Source organism: Malania oleifera, chromosome 1, assembly GCF_029873635.1.
Source record: "Malania oleifera isolate guangnan ecotype guangnan chromosome 1, ASM2987363v1, whole genome shotgun sequence".
Taxonomy (NCBI): Eukaryota; Viridiplantae; Streptophyta; class Magnoliopsida; order Santalales; family Ximeniaceae; genus Malania; species Malania oleifera.
In genome coordinates this window covers 33,704,324-33,720,932 of record NC_080417.1, presented here as the reverse complement: position 1 = coordinate 33,720,932, position 16,609 = coordinate 33,704,324, and the positions used below count along the sequence as shown (strand labels likewise).

The 16,609-nt window shown below is 36.8% G+C and overlaps 2 protein-coding genes across 2 annotated transcripts; one reads left to right on the top strand and one right to left on the bottom strand.

Moving 5' to 3' along the window:
- Nucleotides 1-1,352: 1,352 nt before the first annotated feature.
- Nucleotides 1,353-5,551, bottom strand: LOC131158807 (laccase-11-like). The gene is made up of 6 exons (XM_058113694.1): nucleotides 5,437-5,551; nucleotides 5,125-5,276; nucleotides 4,679-4,923; nucleotides 4,442-4,570; nucleotides 2,472-3,395; nucleotides 1,353-1,790 (listed from the first exon to the last, which is right to left on the bottom strand). Exons 1-6 carry the CDS (start codon nucleotides 5,482-5,484, stop codon nucleotides 1,660-1,662), a joined length of 1,629 nt encoding a protein of 542 aa, XP_057969677.1. The 5' UTR covers nucleotides 5,485-5,551; the 3' UTR covers nucleotides 1,353-1,659.
- A 5,251-nt stretch (nucleotides 5,552-10,802) lies between these two features.
- LOC131156520 (uncharacterized) lies at nucleotides 10,803-11,981 on the top strand. Its single transcript, XM_058110317.1, has 2 exons — nucleotides 10,803-10,890; nucleotides 11,125-11,981. Exons 1-2 carry the CDS (start codon nucleotides 10,803-10,805, stop codon nucleotides 11,979-11,981), a joined length of 945 nt encoding a protein of 314 aa, XP_057966300.1.
- The last annotated feature ends 4,628 nt before the right edge of the window (nucleotides 11,982-16,609 follow it).

Below are 16,609 nucleotides of genomic sequence, written 5' to 3'. Positions count from 1 at the left end.
GGTCTGCCACAGGGCATGTATTCACCCTTGTAGGAGGGCCTATTTGTTGGAGGTTCATGGTTCAGTCACTTGTTGCACTATCTACTACTGAATTAGAGTACATGACAGTGTAGCTGAGGTTGCCAAAGAAACATTGTGGCTTACAGGATTGGTCAAGAAGTTGGGTATTCAGTAAGGTGGAGTTCAGCTGCATTGTGATAGTCAGAGTGCCATCTATTCAGTAAAGAATTAGGTGTATCATGCGAGGACCAAGCACATAGATGTGCGGTTTCACAGGATCAGGGAGTTGGTTGCTTCTGGTGAACTACTACTTGAGAAAGTTCACACTTCTAAGAATGTAGTAGATATGTTGATAGATCATGTTACCACGGACAAGTTCAAGCATTGCTTGGACTTGATCAATGTCTTCATTTACTAGATGGAAGGTGTCCCAACCTATTGTCCCAGGTGGAGCCGCGGGTTATACTGTCATACTTCTCCTAAGATGTGAATATTCGCCAAGGTGAAGATTGTCATATTGAGTGGAACACATGCATGCACAGGGAAAGCATGCTGAGAGAAAAAAAGGAAGCTGGGATGTAGGAAGAAACAGTCAACAGTTACATCGACAGTTTAGCATCGGGAAGAAACCATCGATGGTATGCTGAAACTGTCGACATTTTTGTTCGACGCTGCTTTTTATTTTGAATTGGGAAGATTAGTAGGTTAAAGATTTAGAGGCAAAACCTCCGGGGATTGCTACATGGGTATTTGGGGAACTTCCTAATCCTTTTGTACGTATAGGGTTAGCATATATATAATGTTGTAACCCTAGTTTTATGATAATAGTGAAAATCAATCATCACCTGTTCCTATGGATGTAGACACATTGCCGAACCATGTTAATTCTTATGTCATTGTTTATTTGTTTTCCTTATTATCTATGTGTGATTGTATTTCCCTATTTTTCATCGTTAGTTGCTGCATTACACGATCCGAACAGTTTTCGATCCTTTGCATATTGATTTTGTATAATATGAGCAACATTTTCTTTTACAAAATCTTGTCTTGCAAAAGAATAAAAAAAATGGTTATTGAAAGAAATAAAAGAGTTGTGTTATACTAATATATAGCAAATTCATACAAAACTATTATATTCATTGGTGTAATATATATTGTCACGAGTTGTTTATTCTTTAAAATCGAGAAGTTCGTTAAAAAGTGAGATTCATGACATAATACATATAGTGTTGTATTGGAAAATATAAGTTTTAAATAAGAATTTTTAGGGTATGAATAGATTTCAGATGAAGAGATTATCTTTTCTGTAAAGTTGAATTGATTATCTGTACTAATTGTAAGAGACAAGAAGGAAAATTAACAGTGAACAATAATAACACTGTACATGTTTTCATTGGAGTTTCATTATTACACTTCGATATTCTCAATCAAATACAAACAAATTTTTACAATTCTCATCGGATCCAAATTTTATCCAAGAGTAGTGAGAAACCCACCTGCAATTCTTGCAGGGAAGCATATATATATATATATATATATATATATATATATATATATAAACCGTACTTTGAAATGATTAGATGTTAGTAATGTGCACACAAATACTCTTTTCTTTCATTTTCTGAGAGTCTAAAATAATCACAGCATGCAGCTAGCCAGCTAGCATGGTGGAAGATCCTTTGGGGGAGGCAGAATGGACTGGCCTGCTCCTTTTCCATCTTCTACCACAAACGCCATTTTTAAACCCCAGCTTGTATGCAACTCCAAATGACAGTGCATGAACCAAACACCTACATATATATACCACACACTTATATATAGCGCAATTATAATTGGATTTCATGTTGGATGCATCAAAATCAAACCTAGAGATTGATGGAGAATGATCCTTTTCTCTTAAAACAAAATCTCCACAATCGAGGCTCCTCCGGTATGTTAGGATCACAAGACTAATATTTTATATGGTTAAAATTAGAGCAACGCTCTTTTCTATTGACTTCTATGTCATGCTTAAGTTTTAGTATTTTTTTTTAAATTATATTGTGCTACAGATAAAACATCTCTATTTTTTAATATGATTAACAATTGAGAAAAATCAAATATTCTGCAAAATCAAATTTTTATTTATTGATATTATATTTTTTATTTTCTTATAAAATTCTTCTTATTTTCTTTTCTTGTCCCCAAATATTTTTCAAATTCTGAAAGTGACCATCTTTCCATGCTATACACAGCAGAGTAGCCACAACTTTAGAACTTTCCCATGCAGTTTGACTAGAAAAATCATTAAATATATCGAATGTATATACTAGATCTAAACTTGATTTTGTTATGACTATATATTTAATTGATTAGATAATTTTCTATAAATTCAAAATCAAGTTACACAACCGTTTACCTAATATTTTCTCATCCAATTAAAGAGCTACGTTGGTTCCCATACATGCACGCTATGTGGGTCACGTACGTACCTGGATTATCAGCCCTGAACCGAATAGCAGTCCACCCACCGGTGGGAACTCCGACCGTATTCCTTTCTGGAGGATCCACCAAGTTAAACTTAGACGGGTCTTTCCTCGGGTCAAAATTCCCAATCCCGGTCCCCACAACAAAGAAGTTATACCCGTGAAGATGAAACGGGTGCGACTCAACTGTTAATAGATTCGTATCCTGCAGCACCAGCTCCACCGTCGAATTGAACGCCAACCTGCTCAGTCTGGTACCCTGGGATGTCTTCAGATTCGCCGTCAACGGCGCTCCGGTGTAGTTGAACGCCTTCGGCGGCCGGTCCGGAAAGTCGGTGCTGAACACCCCGCTCATGTTGAAGTAGTGGGCCTGAAGAAGCCCCACCCGAGGCATCACAAAGGAGATGTTGTTCAGAGAAGCCGCGATTCGGGTCCCGTTCGTGCACGTCGGGCACGGGTTCTCGCCCAACCCGATTGTGTAGAAGAGCTTCCGGTCGACGGCCTGGGGAACGACGGCGGGGAACTGGGGGGAGTTGAGGCTGCGGAGCATCTTGTTGTAGGAGAGGGCGAAAGCGGTGTCGTTTGAGAGTGGGAGGAGCGGGAGGGCGGGGAGGAGGGTGGAGGGGACGCCGGCGTATTGGAGGATGGCGGTGGCGGTTTTGTTGTCGATGGCGAGGGGGACGTCGATGAAGGGGCGTGTGGCCATGAAGTAGCGGGCGGGGGGTTGGTTGGTGTGGAGGAGGACGTTGGTGGTCTGGCCGGGGGCGATGAGGAGGGCGTGGGTGGTGAAGGGTTTCGTGTACACAGCGTCCACCTCGACTACCGTCATGTTGTGGCCGGCCACGGCGAAGAAGAGCTCGTCGTTCAAGGCGGCGTTGATTATTCGCAGGAGGTACGTCTTCCCTGCTTCGACCTCCATTGCAAATGTATCTAAAATAAAATATTATTTAAAATAAATAAAAAAGCAGTATAGTATCCAAAATGGAGGTTATCAAAAAAGAAAAAAAAAATTCTACTAAAATATCATCTTTTCTTTTTATTTGTATAATTATATATAGTACTAGATAAGTAAAAGTGTATTATTCTTTTTTTCTTGGTAAGTGTAATACTAGGTACTTAATGAAGGGATCTAAATTTCCAATATAATTTCCTTTACAAATATATTATAATGAAATATAAGAAAATTATTCAGGGGACTTCGCTCTTCACATGTCTCTATTTCTGTTTTTCAAATGTTAAATATGTGACAAATTAGTGCTACATTCATTAATGTAGCTTGTATAATTATTTAAAAGACAAAAGATCACAGCCCGTTTAGTTGTAGAAAATATTTTTGTTTTTTAACTTTTTGTTTTCCAAAGAATTATGAAAATTTTAGCTTATTTTTTAATTTTCAATATTTGTATTAAAAATTTAGAAAACTAAGTTTTTTTTTTTTTTTTTTTTAAATTTGCAAAATAATTTTTTACTTTTAAATTTCAAAATAATTACAAAAAAACACAACATGTTTTCCAATTTTCAAAATTTATATAAGGTAATATTTAGAATCATGGATTCTGGGGCTCGAATTTGAATTTGTGTGGATTTGAAGAAACTCTATACATAATTCAAACAAATTAAAACTCAATATTCAAATTCTAGTTTCTTATAAACCAAGTAAGGATTAGAAATTTAGAAAAATAGTGAAAATATGTTTTTCAACTTTCCTTATGTAAATTTGAAAAAAATTGAAAACAAAGTAGTATTTTCTTACCATTATTTTTAAAAATATAAATAAAAATAAAACTATTTTCATAAGCAAATAGTATCAATTTAAAACTTTGTTATTTATTTATATCGTACGACTATTGTGAAAATAAAAAATCAGTTAACTTTTTATAGATTTTTTTCCATTCTTTTTTCTTTTTTCTCTCTTAATTGATCGTAAGACACTGTTAAAAAGAATTCTAGAGAAAAATGGCTCGAAAGATTCATACGTTTCTCAGAGCATGGGAAGAGCGGGCCTGGCTTGCCATTGATGGTGTGTGCATCCGACATGTTTGGGGGCAGCCCCAAGTGATTCCCTTCCTTCACAACCTTTTCCACATCTTTATGCCACCATTCTCCTATACATCCACCACAAATCAAACATCGAATATTTAATTGACAATCTCTTCTCAATCTTCTAATTGAAATCAACCAACATTAAAATCAATAATGTATATCTTATGCACCAAACAGAAGATTAAATTCTCGGTGGGGATGAGGGAAAGGGTGTTGGGAGCCGAGTGGTGGCATGATGACAATAGCGCCGTGGACGGTGGCTCTGAGCCAAAGAATGTGGGCATGCCACCACAAGGTTCCTCTTTGCCCAGTCACGTTGAAGTCGTAGGTGTAGCTGTTCCCTGTTTGGATTGGACATTGGGTTATGTACGCCGGCCCATCTGCCCATCCATTTCGAAACTGCTTCAGTCCATGCCTGCACCGCCCAGTTAATATATATTAATTATTCAATGTGAATATCAGTATCTAGAAATATTAATGCATGTGCATCAGCTTGTACATAATTCGTTTCCTCCGCAAGAACGAAATGAAATATAATAAAATTCAGCTTTATAATTTTACATCTTTGTTATATTATTCTTTATTTTTTGAGTGTAGCAATCCTTTTAACGTATACCAATGAATGGAGACGTTATATTCTGCGTGGTTGGTGACATTGACAAGAACTCTGTCTCCTTCTCGAACATAAACGGTAGGTCCTGGGAACCTCCCATTCACAGTCACAATGGGTTTTGCATGGCACAACCTGCTCACATTCTTCACTTGAATCTGCATCCACAGCAGTCCCGGAGAATTGGACCAACCAATTAATCCAAAGGTAGAAAAAAAAAAAAAGATAAAAGAGAAAACTTCATATATAGAAGAACCAAATTAAAGAATGCAGAAGGATATGTATGTATATATATATACATATATATGTGGAACTCACATCAAACTTGTATTTCTTTGTGGCAGCTTCGGCTCCAGGCAGAGACATTAAGAAGCCATTAATGATGATGAGAAGCCCAAAGGAGAGGAATAAGGATAAATGACCAGAGAAGAAAATATGCCGTAGTGGTCTGCATGCAGCCATTTTTTATGTACTTGTTATTCTGTACGAGCTGGAAAATATTTGATGTACTGTGGATTTTAATGGACGAGCTATATAGGTAGACAGGTAGCTAGGGATAATATATATATATATATATATATATTATAGAATTACTGATGGAAGAGGGTGGCATGGGCAAGCTTTCAGCTTGTTAAATTAAGGAGAAAGTGAGGGGTGCTGCTATGCCAATGATTAGGTAGGAGATGTGAAATATAGCTAGGGCCAAGAATAGAGGGGAGTGCTTAGCTGGTTATACAACCAAAGCTTGCAAGCAAAATGCAGCTGATGACACTGACTTCAAGCTTCTCATTCTATACTTGACTGACGTAGAGGCTAGACAAAGCCATGTACCTACACATCTTCATTTATCCGACCATGATAAATTACTCCTGCTAGCTTCCTATGTTTATTATCTTTCGCTGTCTCCACCACTGATCCCTTCCTATGTTTATATCTCTCACTGCCTCCACCGTTAATCCATTACTACAACAAAAATGATTTTTGAGGAAAAAATTCGTGCCAAACAGTTTAACTTAATTCTGAAGTATAAATCATTTCGAGACTTTTGCATGTTTTATACATAGAAATAGAATGAGTCCAACAAAATAAAATTGAAATATCACTTTTTATTTCCTGTACTCAAAATTTTATTTCATTCCCTTCCCAACTCATTTCATTCTATAAATCAATTAATGTGTTAACTTTTTTTTTTTTTTTTTGAAAAAGGCAATATCATTAAAAGAGGAGAAATCAAACAAGATGCTTGGTGTTGTGTGAAGGGTATGGGATTACACAGCGGAATATATAAATGTAGCAAACAATGAAACACCAAAATATAATTCACACACTCAGTATATCTGAAAACAATAAAAATCAACACACAAATATACGTGATTCGGTGAAGTCTACATCCACGGGAGCAATCGACAAAGGTTTCACTATGAAAAATCAAAGTACACAATATAATGGTTACAATGATCTCCTCTCTATCACAATATGACCAAAAAGACATATTTAACAACCACTTGGAGACCTCCCTCCAAATACCCAACCGTCCCAATGTCCACATTCAAAATTTGAATTCTTTCTCGCAGCCCCGAGAGCAATCATCCATGAAAAGGGTCAATTCGTCAAAAATTGCAGGTCCAATTGTCGACGAATGAGACCCACTCGTCGACGAATGCCCTGCTGCACAGCACAAAGACTTCACCCATATGTTTTTCTTCCTTTGTTTATGAACTCCACCAAGTATAAGAGTCACACAAACATAACACTTGGATTCTATGAACAAGACTATAGATAAAGGCAAGGTTAAAACATCCTCCCAGATAAGAGAAAATACAAGAGAACTCTTCCCAATCTAAAGAGCACCATCACCTCTGAAACCAGTGAGAATCCTGTAATCAAACAAGCAAGTCTTTCAAACAACTGAAATTGTGGCCTAATTATAGATTTTTCGGGATTTAATTTAAATGTAGACAAAAGCTAGGAGTAAGGATTAGATCATAAACAAGGCCGTGGAAGTCATTAAGAAAGTCAGGGACAAACAGGAGGACTGCAATTAAAATTTTGTCGACAATTTAACAGAAATTAAGATAAGAACTGAGTCCATGGATATGACTGTGGTATGCCCATAAGAGCCAAAATTATCTCAAGGAATGTTAGGGAATTGAACAATTCGGCCAAAAGAAGTAGAATAAAGCAAATGGTGGAAGTTTGGAAGCCGGAAATGTGTGCTTTCAAGAAATAAAATGGGAAGATTAGATAGTAAGGACACAAAGTTAGTTTCGAGAAATAGTCAAATGGATTGCGCAATTCTGAACACGAGAGGGTCTTCTAGAGGTAATATTGTGGCATGGCCGGATTTCTAAAAAAGGGAAATTTCTCCATCTCCATTGCCTTACATAATGTATCTATAGGATGGAAATGGCTTCTCACAGTGGCTTATGACCCACACAACGCTCTAGATTAAAAAGAATGAAGCAACCAACCTATAATACGACCAACCAATAATGATATGTCGGATACCAAGGAGCACCCCATAACATAAGAGATCCTCTAAGTTAACCTCCTAAATCAGTTCAAATGCAATGAAACTCTTTCCAGTCTAAATTCGAGAGAGTGGGATATGACCTAAACTAATGGAAGAGACTAGAAACGCATCTAGAGTGAATCTTGGCAGCTGAGAAGGACTGCTCCCTAAAGATTCTTTTATTTCGCTCTTTCTAGATCTCCCAACAAACTGCCCCCATAATGGTTGTTTTGAGGTTCTTTAGAAAACTTCTAAATAATGTAGAATTCCAAATATCATAGAATGAATTGATCTCATACGACATGACCATCTATAATGGCAAGAAACAACATAAGGAGGACCACATCTTTTTGCTAAACTAACAGTGAATGAGAAGATGATTAACATTTTCAACATCCTTGTAAAGAACACACATTGGAGTCAACTTCTAACCTCTTTTTTGTAGGCATCTGAAGTCAGAATTCTGTTGTTGATTGTCAACCAACAAAAGACACTAATCTTTGTCGGAATGAAGATGTTCTAATAAGCTTGGTTACCGGTTTAAGATGGCTATGTTGGGTGTGCTAGGCGAGAACTTTGTGTAGAAACTGGTCATCGAAAAGGATTTAAATGAGTTGAGTTCCTAGGAGCACAAGTCCGAATTGCCTCTTCTAATTGGAGTTTTATAAATCAAATTCAAGAGCTCCAGCACTTGATTTGCTTCCTTTCCTTTACTTTGACGCTTAAACACTAGATACCAAAATGGGCTATTATTATGAAACTATAAAACATCTACAATTTTAACCTTTTGTTGAGACGCCATGTTGAAAAGGTAATTAATGTGTAAACATTAAAAGGGGTAAAACATCTTTCATCACCAAGAGTACTATTTAGTAGTAATTATTTTCGTCTTCGTATAATATGCCCTAATACGTGTATGTCATGAAGATCACTTTATCTAAAATTTTAAATTAGGTCTTCGATTAGTGTATGCATCCCCATACACACACACACACACACACACACATAGATATATATATATATATATATATAAGCTACTCACCGATTATTCATTCAATTTTTGAGTTTGTGCACAATATTTAATTAATTTTTCCTTATTTTCTTTCCTTTTCTTTCCAATTTGGATTTGGAGGAAAAAATAACTTATGTGAAGGATTTGGTAATTGGGGGGCATGAGACAGAGACATAACACCAACCAAACCCAAGTGGTGGTCTCCCGCGCCCATTAGCTTTTATATACTTTTGTTTATTGAAAGCTTTTGGGAAAGCCTCACCAATGTTGAGCTTTGCCGTTAAGGAAAGGGAACACCTTAAAATTGCTAAGAATATTCTTCCAACCATCAAGCAAATTAAAAAGTGCATCTGCATCATAACCATTTTCCTTCAACATTAAAAAGTACCAAATGCATTAATTTATTATATATATATATATATATATATTTCAAATAATTCTTTTTTAAAATGCACAAAATTCATAAAAAATACATAAAAATCTAGAAAAATTTTCAGAAAAATTCAAAATACTTCAAGGCTTTAAAATTGATCCATACTTGAGGATTTTGAAATAAAGCTCAAGAAAAGTTTCCAAATTTTTATTTGAAGTTAAAAAAATGTTTTTACATTCGAAAATTTCACAAAAATTCCAAAAAATATGTTTCTTTCACAAAATCCTAGAAAAACTCCAAAAACATTTTCAAGCTTCGATTATTCATTGCTTTCATCTCAATGTTATTTTGTACTATTTTGAAGTTCAGGAAAATATCAAAAATCACGAAAATACTTTCACACTTGGAAAAATCACAAAAAAATATTTTTTAGGGTCCAGAAGTTTGTTTTCATCCCGAACTAAGTCCAAAAACCTCCCGAAATATTATTTTTCCTACTTAGAAAAATCCTATCAGATTTCAAAATTCGAGAGAGTATTTTGTACCCTATTTTCTTAATTTTCCATCTCATTGATTGCAACAAAGGGCATGAACTCTTCCGAGTATTGGATTGCCCCGGTTATGAGGGAATACCTATATAGTATTTTCATTCTTTCGATTTTTGAAAGGGAGTAATTTTGAAAGGCTTATTAGATTTATTTTGGGATATATTTCAATTAATCTGGTACCGTTCGCAAGAACGGGCGCGTAGGGGGTGTTAATACCTTCCTCTCACGTAACCGTACTCCCGAGCCTGATTTTGGTGGCACAGACCGATTCTACCCCTAACAGGGTAGCAGTCAAGTATTCTAACCCCATTTCAAAAGGTTAGTGGCAACTTCATCGCACATTATTTTTATCCATGAAAATCACTTTTTCAAAACACACATCCATTTTTCTTAGTTCGCAACCACACCCACTTGCCATAGTGGTCTCTGGCGGGTCTGGGACGTCGCGATAGCTTAGCGACTCTGCTGGGGACACTTGAAAGTCGAGCCAATGATTAATTGAGGATTATCCCAAAATCCAAATCTAATGAGCCTTCTTGATTGCTCCTTTCTTGTTTTGTACACATTGTTTATATGATTATTTTGTTTGCAAGTACTTCGCGACTAAATCACAGTAAGTAATTAAATAAAATGCTCGGCCTTGCTTGTGTTTTCATCATCTACTAAATGAGCATGTGATTAACTGTGAATGCCTTGATTTAGTTTGAGATGATAAGCATGTGACTACTTGTTTCCATGACTTGTGTGAATAAAGCATGTGTTTAATTCTGAATAATAGATGGATGTGGGGTAGAGGGTGTAGGCTGAAATTGTTAAACTCACACACTTTCACAGCTCTATACCCAAGCTTGCCCTTTTAGGATTAGATAGGAGTGTAATAGTGCTAGTCCCCATGTGGCAGGGCCTATAGGGACCCGCGAATCACTCCGCTTAGTGCAAGCTTTTCCCGGACCTCTGTGAGGGAGGATGAAGTTTCAATTTGGGGACTTTTTCAATAGGGATTAGAGCTTAACCACACATGATCATCGAAAAATCCCATCTTTAGGATAGAGCCTCAGAGAACCCTGTAAAAAATACCAACCTCCCATGGGATTGGGACAGAGGCTCCATCCTTCTCTGTATGATCTCATATGTGTGTGTCTTGTGCTTTAAAATGTGTTGCATATTTACTGACATGCTGCATTTATATAGGCATCCCCATCTATTTTGCCAAGGTTCCGGTAAAAATCCAACTCATCCATGGAGAACACTGTGGTCCATCATGAAACAGAATCAGCAGTGCGGCTATATTCTGAAAATCAACAAAGGCAATGGGGCAGTAGTGCAAGTGAGGGATCTGTGGTTGAGGTATTAGACAGGGTTGACATCAATGCTTAATCCAATTCTCTAAAGGAGTTGAGAGACATTTGGAAGGGATGGACGCCCTAGAGTCGTTTAACCTTTTCTTAGATATACGGACACATTGGCTTTTTGTTGCATGTATCTGTAAACCCTCATGTGATTGAAGCATTGGTATAATTCTGGAATCTGTCTTATTGCTACTTTACTTTGCATGGGGTAGATCTGGCTCCCACCATGGAGGAGTACATTTCACTGTTGCATCTAGCCAAACTTCCGACACCTTACAAGACGTATGTACCTACCCGAATATCTATCGTCAAGGAACTTTTTAAAGTCACCAGGGTTAGGGTTCAGAAACTGGGAGACTCAAAAGTCACCTGGGAACACTTGAAAGAGTTGATAAAAAATGAAGAGGGGGAACAGGCCCATCTGTATTTGTTAGCACTAGCCATCCACGATCTGATTATATTTCCAAAGGAACTAGGGACCATTGACCATGCAACCATTGACTTCGTGGCACAGGTGAAGGAAGGGGCTAACCCGGTCCATGGAATTCTGGCAGAAACGTTCTGGTCTCTCAACAAATTTTGGACCAAGAGGCACGCTAGGTTGACTTGCAGTGTGCCATTGTTGTATGTCTGGATAATGAGTCACTTGCCATGTATTCAAGGGAACTTTCGTGCTTCCTTCTCAACAGTCAAGATCCCTTTGGCAGAGTTTGAGGTAGCTCGGTGGGAAGAGCACGCTAGCAAGACTGAATGGAAGGACAAGCTGCAACATTTGGATAACAAGGGGATCATATGGCGAGCACCGTGGATGGACCAATCGAAAGTGGTATACATATGTGGAAACCTACCTTGCGTCCCACTACTAGGCCCCTGGGGAGGAATATCCTATGCACCCCTCATGTTTAGAATACATGTGGGTACAATGCAGTTCATACCCATGACCCACGGGTTGACAAATACTCAATTCGCATATGAGGCCGATGATAGCCAAAAGAAGGTTCGAGAGTTTGTTGTATGGTGGAGGCATGTGCACGTGGTAGAATCCAGTAATCAGAACTCTGGAGCCTAGGAAAGGTATGAACTATGGAGGCTCAACAGAATCAATCCTCGGGTCAGGCAGACGACAAAAGCGCCAATAGCAAAGAAACGGCCAAAAGAAAGCGTGCATCCTCTTGAAGGAAAGGCTATGAAAATAGCAACCAAAGAGCCGTCACCAAAGCAAAGGAAGGAAGAAAGATCCAGCTGATCCTCGACACAAGCCAAACAAACAACAAAAGATCCAGAGCTCACAGTTAAGGGAGGAAGTGGCAGTTCTGAGAAAGGAGAAACAAAAACTTCAGATGACGCTTGGTCGAAAGACCCAATTGCTAAGGGAGTCCAAAGTGTAAATTGAAGAAAAATATCGATACATACATGAACAAGATGAACGGTATGATAAGCAGAGATACCATTACAACAAAGTGCTGGAAAAGCTGGAGCCTTGCGTCACTAAGGCCAATTATTGGGAAGCCCAAAACAGAGCATTAAAATAGAAGGTAGACAGTGTGGCACTCAGAAAGTCGGAACCAGCTCCAGAAGATTCGAGCTACCTTAATAGGAGGGGACCATGGAATCAAGATCTGGCATCCACTTAGACTATTAGGAAATTTTCTGTATTTTCTGCTAAAAATTGTATAAAAAGTTACAATGAAATGATGATGATTTTTTTTTTCGGAACCTTGGTTGAGGCACATAAGGCTACATAATTGTATTTGTTCATCCATGCGCTCATACAAACTTGCATAAACATTAATTACATGCACTTGTCCTAAAATATGCGGGTTTTATGTTTAGGGAAAAAAGGGGTGACTGAGAACCAGAAAAATTGAGACAAATACACACCCCTATAACACTTGAAGAAAAGCAAAAGCCATGGCAGAACAATTGGAAAGTCGTGTTTTGGGCATTGAGCAAGGGTAAGAGGAACTACGCAATCAAATGAAAAGAATATTTGACCTATTTCTAAACAAAGGAAAGACAGTCTAGGATCAGGATCATGAAAAAGAAACAGATCCTATCCATCCGCCAGGCTTCACGCCAATGCATGGGAAGTCATCAGGATTGCCACCATTCATCTTAGAGATACCACCGCCTGGTATACCCCCCTTTGTTCCAGCAGCGACAATTCCAGGAATAGGAATGCCTTTGTCAGCAACGACAGTTATGGGAACAAGCAAGATTGCGATAGAATACTGCTGCAATGAGCTTGAAGAGCGGTTGAGAGCCATAAAAGGGACCCAAGAAGCAGAAGCTGAGAAGAATGCGGCTGGAGATGTTGCTCAAAATAAAGGAAGAGGTGCAGAAATAGTTCGAGGCAGGATTCTTGGAGGTAGCACAGTATCCTGAATGGATAGCCAAAGTTGTCCCAATAATGAAAAAGAACGGCAAAGTATGAGTCTGCGTCGACTATTGCGATTTAAATAAAGCAAACCTTAAAGATAACTTCCCACTTTCACACATCGATGTGTTGGTGGACAAAACTGCAGAGCATGCTTTATATTCATTCATGGACGGAATTTTGGGATACAACCAGATCAGGATGGCACCTAAGGACAAGAAAAATACAACCTTCATCACATTATGGGGGACTTTCTACTATAAGGTCATGCCATTCGGACTAAAAAATGTTGGGGCCACTTACTAGAGGGCTATGGTAACCTTTTTCATGATGTAATGCACAAGGAGATTGAGGTTTACGTTGATGACATGATCGTTAAATCACAAAATGAGGGAGACCATGCAGTAAACTTGGGGAAATTATTCAAGAGACTCCAAAAGTGCCAATTGAAGTTGAACTCCGAAAAGTGTACATTCGATGCCACTTTCGGAAAGCTATTAGGGTTTATAGTGAGCGAGAAGAGGATCGAGGTGGACCCCGACAGGGTCAAAGCCATTCAAGAAATGCCTAGCCCAAAGTCCTAAAAAGAGGTACGAAGTTTCTTGGGTAGGCTCAACTACATTGCCCGGTTCATATCTTAATATATATATATATATATATATATATATATATATATATATATATATATATATATATATATATATATATGCCTTTATGAAGAAAGAAAGAAAGAAAGAAAAAACCATACGGATCTATTTGCATTGTTGGGTCACCCTTAGCTAGCTTTATACATAGTTGCTAGCAACCACTAGGCAACCACTTGGAATTGACAAGTATACATATATGTGTGTGTGTGCGTGCGTGTGTGTGTGTGTGTATGATGAGATTCATCTTATTAGTTAAGTTAGATTAGCTAACTATTAGAGAAAAGGTAATTATAATTAAATCAATGGTCAAGTGAGCTAGAAACAAACTAATTAATTTTTAAGTGTACGATTTTAATTATATGTGTGCTATGTAAGATAAGCTAGCCACTTTAATTATAATATGTCATTTGGGTTGAGAATATAATACTATAAAAAGGGTATAATGTCAAAACACTACTCACGTATTTAAATATGACATTAAATTTTTTGAGTTTTTGTCTATTATTAAATGTTTTGCTAAAACAATTTACTTGAAAAAAGTTAATAGCAAATTATAACTCATTCATTAATATATTTATATATATAGCGCATAATGGGGTTTTTGAATTGCATGCAATATGTATTATATTATAAATTAAGATGCCCCAAATGAAAGTTAAGAAAGGAAACCATCAATCTCATGACTAATTTATTATGTATACCCCTGTTTTTTTGTGCGCGAACAGGGCGTACCAATTACCTTCAACTTTACGTCACCCTTTAGTTATTCTTTATTCATATATAGTAAAATATATATATATAACAATATAAATGAATGGATACAACCTTCCATAAAAATAAAAAATAAAAAAAAGATCTAACAATATTTTGAAAGCTACTAAAGAAGACAAACACACTTTAAATGTGAATATGAATATATATATATATATATTATGGTATGAATTAGCGTGAAGGCAATGCATCGTATATATGAAATCAAGGTCTAATTGAAGTTAAAAGTAGTTAAATGATAATGAAAACATAAAAAAATAAATAAAATCAAATTAGATAGTTAATATAGTAGATTGGTTTATATTTTTAAATGCCTAATAAATCAATTATAATATATATAGTATATAAAATTAGAAAGAAAATGAGGCTAATATATGAGTTTTGAAGAGATTGTTGGAGTTCATTTCGAGTTTAATTTTATTTTAATTAAAATTATTAAAAAATAGTTCATATGGAGCTTTATTTTCCAAATTGAACTACTAAAATACATGCTTGTGTTGAACGCTAACTGCATGGTTGATGCAGTACATTGTGAATTGCATGCTGGTAGTGGAATTAGGTTCTTGCATGCTCAAACTCACTGGTATCTGCATGATGCATATTATTGTGATTTGTTTGCTTGAATCTTTCAAGTTTTAGTGTAGGAATTTTTTGGGAAATGTCCAATTTACAGACGGCATGCTGCCGAAATTTCATTAAAGTTTGTCCATAATAAAACTATGTACAAAGAAATGTATGCATCATCAGTTAAAACTTAAAGTCATTTTAACTCACGTCTCTCACATGTTGAAATTCATAAGAAAAGAGACGATCTTAGGCTTATAATTGAAAATAAAAAAGACTTGGCTAAGAACAACAATCGTAAGTGTACAGTGAAAGGTCAAGAACTAAATGGAATATGAAGTAAAAAGCCAAATTAATTACTGCCATTTCATGTATTTATTGAAGCTTAGACCCGTCCAAGAATGGTTACTATACATTCATACCTAATTGTACATGTGAGACAAATCAATTGTTATATTTCAATTAATTATTAGTCATACTATGTTGACTAATAATCACTTGAACATGTTAATTATTTATTTCACGTACGATTAGTATGTTTGTATTTCAACCATTCTTGGATTGTCCAGTATGGACAGTTCAAGAAGTTGTAGTTACATTGTTATCATCGTTCACGCTTTGTCAATTGTCATTACATATTTCGAGCGCGTCTCTACTTGTGTTCTCTGGGTGCATAGTGGGGTGTCGTGACAATTTGTTAGTAATGGAAAACTAGCAACATGTTCACTTCCCCCATCTCGCGTACTTGGAGAGCCATGAGGAGATGCTGCCGAAATTTATAACTACTATGACGAAGGAATTTGAGCGATGATTGCAATGTAAATGCAACATTCTTGAATGGGATAGGATCTGTACCCTTTAAAGTATGATGATTGATTCTAGAATTCACGATGCATGCGTTATAAACATTATGAGAATGTAATGAACACCATTTACTTGAACATGTTATAGGGTAATTAATGAACATGGATAAGAGTTGGATGAACACTTAGGGTAGGGTTTTGCCAGAATATGTGAAAGGGGTACATGATTTCATAGAGTTCGCGCGTTCTCGTGCAGACAAAGCCAGTAGAATAAGGTGTCCTTGCAAGAAATGCCAGAACATAACATTCAAACACATTGATTTGGTCTATTCACATTTATTAGACTTTGGAATGGAGAAATGGTACACAACATGGGTGTTCCACGTTGAAGATTACGCAGTTCAGAGCAATGATGATAACGATGAAGATGAGGGGGCAAATATAGTAGGTGGTGATACCTGTTCGGAAGGGGAAATTGGAATGTTAGGTGACTTGCAAAGGGGGATTGCAATGGAAACGGGCAATGTGCCTATGT